At 36.3% G+C, this 15,580-nt stretch overlaps 1 protein-coding gene and 1 long non-coding RNA gene across 3 annotated transcripts; one reads left to right on the forward strand and one right to left on the reverse strand.

The window, feature by feature from the left end:
• Positions 1-1,836: 1,836 nt before the first annotated feature.
• On the reverse strand, positions 1,837-12,500 carry LOC104602993 (uncharacterized). 2 transcript variants are annotated; one of them, XM_010266881.3, is made up of 13 exons: positions 12,286-12,500; positions 11,313-11,766; positions 9,736-9,982; positions 7,144-7,256; positions 6,237-6,316; positions 5,827-5,968; positions 4,963-5,043; positions 4,503-4,607; positions 3,874-4,056; positions 3,246-3,338; positions 2,534-2,673; positions 2,387-2,453; positions 1,837-2,261 (listed from the first exon to the last, which is right to left on the reverse strand). In XM_010266881.3, the coding sequence occupies exons 2-13, from the start codon at positions 11,703-11,705 to the stop codon at positions 2,142-2,144; spliced, it is 1,764 nt and encodes a 587-aa protein (XP_010265183.1). In that variant the 5' UTR covers positions 11,706-11,766; positions 12,286-12,500; the 3' UTR covers positions 1,837-2,141. The 2 variants fall into 2 exon arrangements, with proteins under 2 accessions (XP_010265183.1, XP_010265184.1); XM_010266882.3 differs by having other exon boundaries at positions 11,313-11,740; positions 12,286-12,422.
• A 149-nt stretch (positions 12,501-12,649) lies between these two features.
• Positions 12,650-15,109, forward strand: LOC104602992 (uncharacterized). Its single transcript, XR_016068543.1, has 2 exons — positions 12,650-14,077; positions 14,272-15,109. It is a non-coding gene; the product is annotated as an uncharacterized LOC104602992 (long non-coding RNA).
• Positions 15,110-15,580: the final 471 nt, after the last annotated feature.

Consider the following 15,580-nt stretch of genomic DNA (forward strand, 5'->3'; position numbering starts at 1 on the left):
ATTAAAAATAATACTAAAAACCTGTATTTTTTATAGAAAAATAAGATTTAAACATATATAGAAAAAAATCTATTGAGAAATTAATACACATCTTAAAAATAATATTTATTAAATCAGAATATATTATTACACCATCAAAATGGATTAAATAATGAAATTTATTTTAATAATTTAACTTAAGATGACTCAAGTAAACAATTAGTTCTTTGTTCTTGTTGCCATATAGGCCATCCAAAAGATGAGTCCAGTAAATAATTAGTTACAAGTAAACAACCACTCATGTAAACAATTAGTTCCAATGTAGAGCTGAATTCTGATCCAGATATCAGTTAACTCTCTATCTGATGGGCCAGTTAGATATCAGGCTTTGCAGCCCAAGCAAACCAATACAGCAACACATACGGATTCATATGCCAAATAACAAGAATACTTGGGCAAATCCCAAAATGATCTTCATCAATTCTATCTGCCTTCACCCAACTACAGTACACCTACCCCTAGCAAATTTTCAGAACTGTCACTCTGTTAGTCCACTCCTCATTTAAATTTTCAGAACTGTTAGTCCCTTAACTCATCCATGGTATCATGTTCAAAGAAAACTCTGGACTCATTTAAATTTTCAGAGCTATTAGTCCACTCCCTTACTTCAAGCTCCACAAACATTTATCTAGCAAATTCGACAAACATCTTAATGAGCCACCCTCTTTAATATCTGATTTTCTTTTTCTTTGTGTGATGCACCTCTTCAATCTGAATTGAGAACAGGCAACCACTACGCATAAGAAATTTAAGAATTTCTTTTAACACCCTTCCACACCCATCAAGCATAAAAAATCGACCAAGGTTTAGCTGAGTGCTTTAGTTGTTCACCGGGCTGTGGAACCAATGATAAGATTCCACACCAGTATTTAAATGTATGGGGCCCATATCTTTACGGTGGAGCCCATGAATTTATTACTGGTGTGAAACCTCATTATTGATTCCACAGCCCGCTGAACAGCTAAAGCATTCAGCTAATCCAAATTCTAAGAAATCTAAGCTTGAAACTGGATTCTTAATGTTTACAATAGAGCCTCGATTTTCAGACCTGGTATGACCCAAATCCACACCCACCCTTCCAAAAATCCGAACTTCAAAACTCTACATTCATCAGAAATATGATAGATTCAAGGAAGCTAAGTCAGAGATGATCTGTATCCTCATTAGACCACATCCATCCTCTTAGACCACACCACCCTTAACCCCTTCCATTTACCAATGGTTGATTATATTCAAATCCAGATGGCATAAATCAACACCTGAGTCCTAGACTATTCTAACTACTAACCAGTAGGCAAGCATATCATGTTTAGTGCAAACTGTTCATAACAATATGTCAAACTTCTTGAATTTTCAGTAAAAATCTGGGAAACACCGAAACAAGCAGAAGAGAACCCACTTAACGTGTTCCACAATCTAAGGTTTAGACCAGAGCCCATACCAATCTTTACAATGCAAGTATGTAACCATCCCACCCATTATAGAAATTATCTTCTTCTGAACTAGGAAGACTAAAAACAATGAAAAATGGAAGAACAGGAAAATAGAGAGAGAGAGAGAAAGAGAGTTAAAATCGCCCAAGTGGTCACAAAGTGAGCATCGTAGGTCACAAATCACATTTTTCCCTACCACAGTGGTATCTTGCCCTTCATATAATTGCATGATCACCCGTTACGGTTTTCCTGAATTTGTACTTCCAGTGGTTCTCCTGCCTCTGGAATCTGTTGTTATCCAAACAATACGTCCTCACTGATGGAAGCTCGGCAGTTTCTCAAAAATTCAACCTGAACCAGTATCTCAGATGTCAATATTAACACTGTCTTTCTCTCGTTGGTAGTACAACCTGGGGTAAAAGTTCTATCGAGGCATAAATGGAAAATTTTGACATGGCACTAGAACTGAATGAAATCTAACTAAAAACTCATACATGTTAGTTATATAGATACAAAAACATGGAAGCACTCCAAGTAATAAAAGTAGGAAAAAAAAGAGGTCCGTTGTGGCGAACTTCTAGCAGCTCAGTCACACGTTTCTTCAAGACAATGTGGATGCAGCTTGAACTAATAAATCAGAGGGAAAATATTCCTGAACAACAAGCATGTCTAGCTAGACATCATTACTTGTTCACTTGTCTGAAGTGCTTGGCGGGCAAAAAACCTAACATCCACATCTGGGTCCTCGCTTAGCTCCACCAAGCAAGGCCGGATTGTCTGCTCCACCACCTACACCACAAGATAATTCCAAATAAATCTCCAAATTTAGCGGTTGTGTACAAAGTAATAACGGCATCTTTATGTAAGAATTCCATGTAATTAATTATCAAAAAAAAATCCATGTAATTACTTACAGACTGGTCAACTATAGGAATGAGTGACTGCAACACCTTTGCTACATTGAATTTGATGTTTGGTACCCTATAAAGTTCAACATGCTCAGCCGAACACCCTAACACAGTCAATCTTCCACCAAAAAGCTTGAGAAATATGGAGCCTACCTGTCCTTTGATGCATTGGTTACCACTTGTAACAGTTTTGAACAAGTGATATCTGAGCCCATAACGGGTGCAAGTAGAGAAATTGCATTAAGAATGGTCATCCGATACAAATAGTGTGGGTTGTTGGCCATCTCAAGAACCTGCCAAGACATGCTAACATATTGCTTCATGAATAGTTAACCAAGAAAGGAAAAAAAAAAAAAAATAGGACAATCAATAAACAAAGAACCACATCTCAAACCAGTCCTTAAGTTCTCAACCAGCTCACAGACAGCACCATTGTACACTGAACAACAGTATCCCATGGTTTCCACAAAGCTTTTCAGAAGCTCTGACAACATACTATTGTACACAAGTTGCAGAAGCAATCTAAGACAATCTTTAGGAGGCACGAAATAACCAATAATTTGGTCCAGTTACCAATAACACATTATATTAGAACAGAGACCAAATAATGGAGAAAAAACTGTCAGCAAAATTATTCCCCGAGTTTCCCGTCATTTGGTCTTTTGAAAGACTCAAAAGGCCACCTATCCTTAAAAGGATCACATACTTCATTTATCATCTTATAATGGATCACATACAGGACCCAACTTGGATATTGATAATAATAACTGACATGGTCCCCCATACACACAAAAATATTAAATAGATAAATAAAAGGAATGGAAAAATGCACAATGATAACAGCTATTATGCAGAAGATTCAGACCTGTGGAATTATATGTTGCATTGTCCAATCTGGACCAAATTCTTCTGCAAGACGCTTCAAATTATTTGCTGCTGCATCACGTATTGAGTAAACCTGTAACAGGTTACCAAGATAATAAACTAAGAAGATACTGATGAAAACTAAACCGCACTTGATTTATTTTGATCCCATAAAGGACTAGATGAAAAACAACAGGCACCATCAACAACAAGAAACACAAATGACTATTGCAGAAACAGGTAAGATTTTTCTCAGTATCTTTATCCTAGAGATTTCCATTTGATCAATTAAGCAGTAGCTAGGGTCAAATGTCATCCAATGCAAAGAGGACTGTCAGTAATCAAATCTGCAGTAATGCAAACTTGTAGAAATCGTTCCTATATGAAACTAATGCTTATCTTTTGTTTTGGAGGTGAAACAGAATAGGATAGAAATCACAGAAAAACTAACACAATCAAGCACATTCAAAAGTAAAATAAAACAAACTTCAGATACTTAAAGAAGCTAAAAAGTAATTCTAGCCTGTACTCTGTAGAGGATATAGGACAAAACCAAGCAGGTAAGATAGAGTTGAGATGTCATGTATGTTTCCCATTTTTTATTAGCCATGATTTGGAACTTCACAAACCTTGTCTTCTAGCCATTGCATGCAAAGAGCACCAAGCTTATCATCAAAAAATCCTACACCCAACTGACTTGCCAATAGTGGTATGTACTCTATTATTGCAAGCCGAACCCTCCAATGTCTATCTTCGGCAAGCTCAACAATGGCTGGGAGCAAAGATTGGGACAGCAAATCAATTCCAATCACCTGCAAAGAAATATCCAGCAATATTAGAAAAAACAGAAGAGAGAGGAAATAAGTTTTGTTGATAAATTTGCTAATAGAGTTTCTAGTAATACTTTAATCATCTGGAATCATACCCCCATCTTCTAACCTAAAACCTTGAAGGGCACTTCTTTAATTCTAAGTTTAATGCAAGGGTAAATCTATGATGTCAGAAAGGTATGATACCAGAACAGTTTTGACCAATCAAAACTCGCTTATGAAGTTTGATGAAAGTGAATTGATTGGTTATCACTTTTATGATACCGGTTGATTGGTTATAAGTTTTTCAGATAGCATGCCTTTCCAGTATCATAGTGGAACCCTAATGCAATTAGTTTTGAAATGGAAAATTAAATGAAATATGTCAATGGTCAACTACACAACTAAAAATATGACCATGGCTTTGATTGAGCTCATGGGAGACCAACCTGATTCACTTGATCAAGCTTGCTAATAATATTGAGCCGTACATCAGGGAACTCATCTTTTAGAAGGGAAAGAAAAATTGGAAGAAGTTGCTCAATTGTTGCATCCTGCATCAAACAACCAAATAAAAGTTAGAAGTCCAACAAACAGAAGGAAAAAAATGAGAAGAGTTTTTCTTAATGCTCTAAAAATAAAAGTTGGATAATCCACTAGTAAGCAATATTTCATGATCCATGTGCAATGCATTACCACAAGTCAATAGAAAACCAAACATATGAGTAATCACAAAAAATAGCAATAAATTTAAGCAGACAAATACCATTAAAATGACGGGGATAGCCATTTATGACCTCTTTCGCATGCTTTTGTAGAATTACTATATTTGCATACATAATAAGTACTATATGACCACTTTAATCTTCTTGACTGCATAGCAACATGCACCCCTGTACAGTACCTTACCTTTCCCAAGATTGGTGCCATTCCCATTATGACTGAAGCTAAAGCAGACCGTACATGCTGGGAAGAATCAGATGATAATTCCTATAAAATGTAAGATTATTTAGTTACAAAGTTAGGAGATGGAGAGAGAAAATAAAAATAATATTCATAACATGATTTCATACACAAACAAAAGCTTTATGCTCTACACAGAACATAATTGTCAGGGCAATGCCTAGGCGACAAGGCGCTCATGGAGGGTCACTTTGCTTAGTCACCAAGTTAAATTGTACATGATGCTATGAAATACTTCCATATTCTTAATTTTTTGAAGTAATAATAAAATGGACATTGTTAAACTAAAATATTCATCTTGTGGGTTTATATACTAATTTCTTTTTATTCTTTTCTTATTTGTTGGGGTTCAATCAATACACATGTTGGTATATGCTGTCTCGAACCTTCAAAAGACTTAAAAACCTGAACCAATAAACTAGGAAGAACTTACAATTTTGCCCAAAAACACCTTTTCCTTTCTTCTTTTCCCAAGACAAAAATAGGGGCTCAGCCATTATATTTTCTGATTATTCTTTTCTTCTCATGAATATGATTTTCTATATTTAAATATGAAGTTTATAATTTTTATGAAATTTATAGATAATTATTAATGGAATGATGGTTGCTAGTTGCTATGGAACCTAGGAAACTACCTTATGATTCATGTTTATTATTTAAAAAAAAAAAAAAATCCACCACCTAGGCAACCCCTAGGTGCCCACCTAAGCGACTAGGAGACAAGGTGTTCCCCTGCCGCCTAGCCTTACCTTGGTACCTTGAAAACTATGACACAGAATGAACAACCTTGGAAATGTAAGTATATGGTACCTTGACACAGGGTAAAATATGTTGAATTGCAAGTTGTGGATTCAAGATACGGCAAAATTTAGTAACCTTTCCTGCAGCTGCTATACGTACTTCAGCTTCATTATCTCGAAGTAACCGAACATATGCAGGTACCAAGTCCGTCCTTCAAGCAATATGCGATTCACCGTCAGTGAAAAAATTTAAAAGGCATTCATAATAATCAATAGTTTAATGTAATGAATCAAAAAATATGGAAAATGATGATAAACAGAAGAAAATTGAAATTAAAGATTTTGCAACAGTTAGGAATGAATGATTCAATGAATATGGACATGATTGATACTTAATAGTTGTGAAAGAGAAACAAAGTATAACTGTAAGAATACTGGAAAAAAGGGGGCAGCATGGTAATTTTTCAATGACTCTTTTACCTGGTAGGTTCAGGCCCCACAGCTTCACAAAGCTCATATAACTGATTTGCAACCATGTATCGAACACGCCAAGATTTATCCTATCCAAAATTGGGGGTGGGGTGAGAAAAAGAAGTAAACTCTTATAGAACTGGAAAAGGCCAAATGGCCTCTGAACACCTACATTGGAAAACAAAATTATAGATTCTCAAACTGCCAGGTTAAAAACCACTTCATACACCTACATGGTAGAATAATGTGAAAGGAGCAAAGCAAGTGGAGAAAGTAAAAGAGCAAGCACAGGTTGCCACTTCTAAATTCTTCCAGTTGATTAAGGTTTCAAGGTTTGTCAAAGACAAACCTCAAGCTCCAAAATTGAAGAATGAAGGCAATTAAATAGCCAACTAAAGAAGTCATTTTAGTCATAGCTCCAATCAACAACTAAAAAGGGGTATTATCCAGGTAAGTACTTAACTACAAGAAAAGCAAATATAAATCATTCGAACTTAAATGGATTAATATTTTGCTGTTTATTTAAACGTATGCTGGGGTCCAACAGTAGCCACATAGCAGATTCAGTTATGAACTAATGTGAACTGGACCTCTATATGACTTATTGCTAGTACATCTCGAAGCCTGGTCCTTCACTTCAGGGATAATATTGCATGGCTTGTGAGTAGTGTGTGACCTACTATTATGGCATACACAAGAACAAGGACTACAAATTCGTCAGACATGAACAAGTCAAGATTCTCAAGAACATGAGAAGGTCTTAACCAGGGCATAGAAACAAGTTTTTTACTAATTATCTGTAAAATTACTTATTCCAGAGGGCATCCTTCATATGCTAAATGGGGGGAGAGAGGAGGAGACAAAAATATTGCCCAGTACAATAAGATCAAATCATCTGCACTTGTGACAAATGTACCTGAGAGAAATTAACAATGACAGGGAGGATATGAGCTACACAGTCCTGAGGTTCCAATAACTTCCCAAGTGCTGCACAACCCTCAACAGCCAATAGCCGAACAGAATCTTGATCTGAAAGGAAGTAAAATTCCAAGGTTCTAATATTAGTATCTTGACAAAAAATAAAAAGAGCATGCTTCACAAGTATAATGGTAAACTTAAAATGCAAAGCAAGGGTTAAGTTGATAGAATTTTATCACAGGGAATTTTTGGTAGGGTTGCAACTTGGGCGGGCTGGGTTTGACCATTTGCCAAAATTTGAATGGGCCCAGGCTATGCTATGTAAATTCTTCAAGCTCAGTACCCAATTTGCACCCCTAATTTTTCTTAGAAAATTAACAGTCACTTTTTTTGGGAACAATTAACACAACCAATGTTGTCAGAACCAGACTGGACTAGGTGGTAGGAGCACCAGAACCGGGAACCTGCACCTGAAATGATTTTTAGGATGCTACGGTTCTTAAAAAATCTACTTCAAATATATTAAGAATATATTATAACTCATAATATTTATTGTTTTCAGCTTATTTTGATATAAACTAGCTTTAAAATTTAATCTAAATTTGTTTTCTATTTTTTATTTTTTGTGTATTTTATTTGAGCAAGTAAGCAAGTCATTTCAGATGATCAGACTGTTCGACCCTTGACCCAGTGCCAAAACCAGTATTGTGTTCTGACAAAACTGAGCACAGCCAAAGAAACTTTATTAGGGAAGCAGATGAGGAAAACACAGTGATAATCACTGACAAAAAACAACACAACCAGAACTACTATATATAACTGTTTTCCCCACTCTCCCCTTGCCAATCCATCAGCCACAGAGTTTGCAATCACTTTACCCACTTGAACGAGCTTTTCAAGCTGAATGCCAGTCATTTCACTTCTCCGGTTTGATGTCAATAACTGAATCTTCCTTCACATGTTTATGCTCTAAGATAGTCAGATAGATTATCAGACCATACAGTACTGGAGCTCTTCTTGATTAATTGAAAGTTGGAACAAATCTCCTTGGCATTCTAATTTGTTTCCTAACAAATCTTCAAAGCAAGCCCTTGCAAGGAAATTGGAAAGAGAGGCGGCCACTGACAGGATAACTACAGATAAACCTAGCCAGAATCCTACTAGTAACAAACAACGGGTAAATGAGATTAAATGGGAGAATATTCAGGGAAGAATCCCAAACAAAGGAAGCTGTAATAGAAAACATATTTCTAAAGGTGGCTCACTGGGTTATGACTGCCTAGCTTTGCTCCCTTGTCCATAGAGGACATAATAAAGGGATGGCTTTGTATAGCAAACTCTAGTGCAGCAAGGAGAGCAATATCTTCCTCTTGGAAAGCTCCAAAGTGTTTTAAAAGCACAAGGCACAAAAAAAGTGCAAGGGTCAATTTGCTCCCGAGGCGCAAGGCAAGGCACAACTTTTTGAAGCAAGGTGCAAATTTAAAAAAAAATGCTAAAAATTAAAAAAAAAAGTCAAAATTTCAAAAGAAAAACAAAAGTATTAATAAAAAAATATAAACTTAAATTTTAAAATAAATGTTTTAAAAAAACTATTGTACAAAATAAAAATACATAAGCATAACACATAAAGCGTATTCAAATGAAAATTTAAAAATAAAATCAAACATATAAAGCATTTTCAAGCATGTAAAACCCACAATCTCTTTTTTTCCTCAGTTGCATTACTTCAAGTAGCTAATGTGATGTAAAACATATTGTGTTCCTTATTCTACGAGCTGCTTTTGTACCACGCCCCTTGAGGCAAGCCCAAACAAGTCCATGTTAGGGTCTTAAATTCTTAATTCTCACATTTTCAGGGCTCAACTGCTTACTGTACACCAAGGTTTAAAGCTGGGGGAACATTCTGGTTTATAGAAATCATTGCAGGAAACTCCTGGGTCATTATAAGCTGCCTAGCATATAACAGCCCAGGGCAATGGCAGTAATAGACATGTCATAAGTGAAGTAAGAATGTCATTGCAGGATTTGAGAGCTCAATTCCAATGGATTGAAGGGGAGCAAAGAGTTAGGCCGATGCTCTAGCCAAACAAGGGGTGAACAGGCACAATTGCATAGGCCAAGAAATAATGACACTAACTGAAGCCTATGTTAGATCCAAAAGACAACTATAGAGCCTCCTCAAACCAGGCATGTTCTTATTCTAAGTCCATTAAATGTTAAAAAAGAGGAGTCCATTAACTACCACCTAACTGGCACCTAAGTGCTTAAGCAACAAGGTGGTACAACTATCTTGTGACCTAGTCTCACCTTGCTATTTTGATACCTAAGGATCCTCCAAAACTAGATTGGTCACTTGTTCATTCCCCCAGTCTATGTATGTAAAAACCAACATCTATACCTTCCAAAACAAGCATAAATGAGTGCAAATGCAGAAAACATGAAAATTACTTCTTTTTAAGTTTTCTTTGATGAGCTTAAAACATGATAATATAAATTATTAAGTATTTATATGCACTAAATTTGATAGAAACCATTTGGGAAATGACAAATTCACCATCATTAAACAACTATACAACAAAGAGCAATGTACCATCCTGTGTAAGATCCTCAAATATTGACATGATATCTGTCTTCAGATGGGTAGGCTCAACTGTAGCAGCAAACTTTCCCAGGTTCGATGCAGCAGATCTTCTCACCATTGGCATATCATCTTGACACAATTGACTGTATATTGATCGTAGTTCTGTTTTCAACATCTCTGGGGCACTTGGATAGGCAATATGAAACAATCCACAAGAGGAAACTCGAGCTGTAAACCATTCACCAGCTGCCAGTCTCTGAAAGTAGGTTTTTATGACATGTCAAAATAAATAACAGTCATAAGATGAAGATAGAAACAAGAACAATGTTTTGACAATTTTTTAATAAAGCTTAGGGGAAATCACCAGTAACTGAAGCAATAGTAAGATTTGGATGAAAATAAATAAAACCAAATGACAACATGTATTAAATAAATTGAATTTTTTAGGAACTCAGAAAAACTAATCCAAAAGGAAATAAGTGGAACAATTGAACAATAATGAAAACTGGTTTTCATGTGAAACAATTTATTTTTGACAACTCGAAAGAATTTATATGCAAAGCAATCAAAAAAAAGAATTTATATACATTTTTCAACCGACGGAAAAGCCACCCATAACTTTTTTTCCATTTTTTGGTCCCAACATGCATAGACCTTCAGACAAGCATTACATTGTGATATAACAGCAATATGAGATAACATAGTTTACACTTAAAATCACCAACACGTATCAGTTAGAAAATGTTGCCCATAAATCTTTAGATAGAAAACAGAGAAGTCTTGGCACTCCTACAGGGGCTCAAACTGGCTAAACAACTGGGTTTCCAGCAGTTGGAAATGGAGGGAGATTCAAAATTGGTAATAGGCTGGACACAAACAAATAGTTTGGGCACCTGGTCCCTTAGACAACCTGTAAGGGAAATTATGCAACTAAAAAGGGAACTTGAAGTCTGTTTTAAATGGACTAGGAGATCAGCCAATGCAATGGCCGATACTTTAGCAAAGCGAAAAGTTAGTAGGGAGAACCTTTTTTGTGCGTTTTTGTAATTTATGTTGAGGGGTCACCTTGCTTATGAAGGTAACAGTTGTACTAGTCTTCTTAAAGAATTAATGAAAGTTACCATTTCCCATAAAAAAAAATAAAAAAATAAAAAGCTTGTACATTCAAAAGAATATCAAAAAAAGCAATGATATACATTTTATTGAAATGATTGAAAACCAACTCAAATTTTTCTAAAATGATTGAAAAACACTCATTGATTTTTTTTTGTGTGTGTCCTATCATACATAAACCTTCAAAGTAGCATGATATTGAGATAAAACAGTATCATGGAAAAATAAATCTGCACTGTAGATCAACACTGTGTCCCAGTAAGAAAGGTTGCTCTTGAAATCATGGACAATAAAGAACAAAATGGTTGACTTTTCCAAAAAAAAGACTCCATATGAGTAAATAAGTATCCCAAAAACCCAAAGTTTAACATTTTATGTGGTTAAATATTCTATGTGATTACCACTCAAAAACAGAATAAGTAAGAAGCAAGCAACAACCAAATTCAAACACAAACATAAATCAACCACATTACCTTTACCAGAGGAATAAACCATTCAACCAAATCACTCTCCTTCATCTGAGCTCCAATTCGACACAATGACTCCACAGCTTTGTCCCTCACACAAGTTTCCTCAACTGTGCAAAGAGTCTCCAGTGGAGGGAGCAAGATATTTGCATATTCAACTCCCCCTACATATGGAACAAATACCCCCAGCTCCTCTGCCATGGCGAGAAGTACTTCGTCATCATCATCATTGTTCTCACTGAGAAAAGGAATCAATTCCTTTCGCGTTCTCTCTTCGCCAAGCGCGCGAGCAATTGTGGAGAGCCTACGGATGGAGTTCAACCGCAGCTGAATGTCTTCATTTTTCAGCTCATCTATCAGAACAGCAATTGGATACAGCGGCTCGTCGATCATAGCCATTGTATCTCTACGAACTTATTCGGGGCAGCTGCTGGCTGCTGGGATGATTTTGGATAAGGTCCTAAATAAACAGAACGAATGAAGAAACAAAAATGAAACGGAAAAAGAAAACTCTTTCTTTAGCGCGGATCCTAATTTAGTTACAAATCAGCCCATATAGTGAGTTCTGGAATTAAAAACTTCCAATCAAACAACAGAAAACTCCTAGGAATACAAATAGAAAAGAAACTTGACAACAAATTGGAAGAAAAATCTAAGCAAACAATGACGAGATCCTAACCAACGATCGAGTTATTTCCTCAAATCAACAATTTGTTCCTCTCCAAGCTTAAAATGAAGACAAAAATTAAAATTTTAATCTTCTAAAAGCTGGATCTCGACAGCAACTAAGATCTAGCAGAAACACCACGGAAAATGGATGTTGATTGCATGGGGAAAAATGAAATGAAAATGAAACCCTAGAATCAAGGCATCCTATGTTCTCCTTGAAAGCGAAATCAGTATTAAAAGATAAAATGAAAATTGGAAATTGAATCTTCGTGAATAATAGAAAGCGAGGGAGGAGGATAGATCGTAATACCGTCTTGGAACGGCTTCCCAAATGCTGCCTCCAATTCGAAATGGCGTTCCTCGTCGGAAATGATTGAGAGAGAGAGAGAGATCCACGACGTAGGGACTTTCATAAATAAAAACTCTCACACCCGGGAGGGAGTCTTTTGGCGCACCAAAATGGACCAGATGTGCGTTTGTATGGGCTCGCAGTCGCAGGTCTCAGCAGTTTTTGGCTTTTTGCTGGGCTTGGGAATCACTACAAGAGCCCGTGGGCTTTAAAAGTGCAATTCGTAGGCTTGTTTGCATCCGTCCAATGAAATCATTTCATTTTGGTTTTAAATAATGAAATATTGGCAGGGTTTTCCAAACCATCTTGACTTGGGTTGATAATTCCAGAATATGTCGTGCCAAGATGAGCTTAAGGCTGTGTATGGTTTGAAAGAAAAAGGTAGAGAAACCTATAAAACTGAAGGAATGTTCTTACCAAATTTTGTGAAAAGAATTTTCTCTTTTTCCCTTATTTTCTATCGAATCAAACACAGGTTTAAGTTTATAAAATGAAAATAAATAAATGATTTCAAAAATATGCTACTTTATAATTTTTTACCGTTGGTCCAATTGGAAAAAAATCATGAACCGGTCCATCAGGCGGTTTGATCATGCCCTAAAAACCGGGGGTGATAAAAACCGGACAATTAGTCAATCCAATTGGGGAACTGATGAACCAGTCCCAGTTCCACTCAATTGTCTTATTGATTTTTTTTTTTTTTCAATCTATGCATCCCAAGGCGCCTTGGCCCCCTGTTTCTGCCAAAAATGCCATTTTGCCACAAATATTAACTTTCAATATAAAAATTAAAATTAAAACCAAACGTATGCGTTATAGCAAAATAGAATTATATATTATAAATATTATATATCATGATGTCATGGGTTGACTAATTCGGGTTCGCATCCGCCCCCCAAAAACGTTCCACGCGCGTGAGTGAGCCGCGTGTCTTCTTACACACGGATTAGAGGGACTCGTGAGCTAACCGTGTTTCCTCTCGCCCAAAAGGTCATCTTTCTCTTTTCAGAACACTTCAACCCTTTGAGTTCCGCAGGTCGACGCGCTCACTTCAACCTTCCACCTTCTACTCTCAGAACTGAAATCCGCCGGAGATTGTACCCCTTTGAATTCCGTCGGTCGACGCCGACGACCATTCTGAAAGCGAAGCATTTTTAACAGTGAAAAACGACGAAGAAGATGTCCACTCAAACGCCTTGTTACAGGTCCCCTGTTATATCCATTTCCTCAGTTTTCATGAACCCATTTTGCCGTTTGTTTTTCTTGCTTCAAAACCTACATAATCAATCAAAAACAACCAAGTTGTTCATTGAAAAAAAAAATAGATTTTTCTTTCGAGTAGGCGAAGATAGTTTAAATTGATTGAAAGGGCAGTCTTTGATGCCGTTATTCTGTGCAAGCCACGCAACACAACTCCCACATAATTTGGTAGTGAGAAGAAAGAATCTCACATCTAAGCATGTAAGCGTTCTGCTATTATCCAGTAGTAAATGCTGCCTAGCCGCCTCTTCCAGCAAGGTGGGTCTCTCAGAAAACGCTGCTTCTCTTTCAGGAACTTCTCCATCGATCATGGAGGTCGAAAAGTTGGGGATTATATCCTCTGAAATAGAGGAATATTCAACAGAATTGGATGTTGCTGTTAGAATCGTCCAAATGGCTTGCTTTCTCTGTCAGAGGGTGCAGGAGAGCTTGATTCCCAAGGGCAATAATCAGGTTAAATCCAAAGATGATAATTCTCCGGTCACAGTTGCAGGTAACTGCATCGACTGTCTACAAAATGGTTTCTTTTTGGTGATTATATATGCTTCGTTGTGTGCTACTTATTTTTCATCCATCACAGTTGCATTAAATAGAACCCTTGCTTTTATCCTTTTACTTATTATATTTTTTTGGCGAGTGTTCTTTCAGTTTTTCCCCTTTGTTATTATTTTTTTTTTCTTTTTGAAGGAAACGGTTCTGCTGCTAAACATGAAAATTTGTTATTTTTCTGAGGGACTGAGGGTATGGGTTCCGTTTCGTTTTGTAGTAGCCACATCTTGAATTTGTTGGTTGGTTGTGTTTTGGTTTACAACTGAAATTTGGGAGATTTTACCAACATAGGTAGATTTATGGTTTTGGTCAATGGAAGAGACAGAAGTTGCAGATGTTGCAGCGGTTCTAACTTGTTGGCGTCGACCCGGCGGAAGAAGGGGGCTCTCACTCCGGCAAAGATGAGAAAAAAAAAACAAAAAAACATAAAAAATGAGAAAAACTTACCTCCGGTAAATAAATCTATCGGAGTGATCGTCGGCGTCAACCGGCGGAATTCAAAGGAAGCAATCTCCGGCGAGTTTTTAGAAGATCGGATTGAAGTGTTCTGAAATGAGAAGGGTGACCTTTTTAGGCGAGAGGACACACGGTTAGCTCCGCACGAGTCCCTCAAATCCGCGTATAGGAAGACACGAGACGCACTCACAGCGCGTGGGACGTTTTTGGAGGGCAAAGTTTTGTGAGGGGCGGATGCGAACCCGACTAATTCGAGCTGAGCAGTTGAACCGCTGACCTGAGACAACAGTGGTTCATCTTCCCATATGGTTCTCTAAACATTGGTTGCACGTGAAATGGATGTGTTGGGTGATTTTCCTTTTTTTCAAAAAGTAGATACTAATTGTAGGAAATACAACATTATTCCTAATTTGCATGAACTTATTTTCTGAAAAGGAGATTAGCCCTCTTGAAGGGTCATTGCTTAATGTAATGGTAAAATCTTGAGCTGATAAATAAGAGAACGAGTTTTGAGTTGGCATGAGAATAGCAAAAAAAACATGAAAAAAGCATTTAAATTTTAGGTCCGCATACAATTAAGGGTGTAAACGGATCGAATTCGAATTATATCAGGCAATATCCGAATTCGAATCCAATTAGAAAATCCGATATCCGAATTTGATTCGATATCTGACGGATATTGAAAATTAATATATGAATTTGAATCCGATTAAATATTCAATTCGATTTGAATTCAGTTAATTAATTATTTTAGATAATTAATAAATATATAAAATAAATATTTTATTGATATAAAGTATATCAATATATAAATTATTTATATAACTTAATTATTATATATAAATTATATAAAATATTTTATATATTATATATAAGAATTAAATAAACGGTTGAATTTGGATATTTATCAAATCGGATCAGGCCATATCCAAAACTTAAAATTCGAATCTAACCCATAATTCAAAATATTGGATTCATGTATAAATATTAG

This window comes from Nelumbo nucifera, chromosome 4, assembly GCF_055504915.1.
Source record: "Nelumbo nucifera cultivar China Antique chromosome 4, China Antique-T2T, whole genome shotgun sequence".
Lineage (NCBI taxonomy): Eukaryota > Viridiplantae > Streptophyta > Magnoliopsida > Proteales > Nelumbonaceae > Nelumbo > Nelumbo nucifera.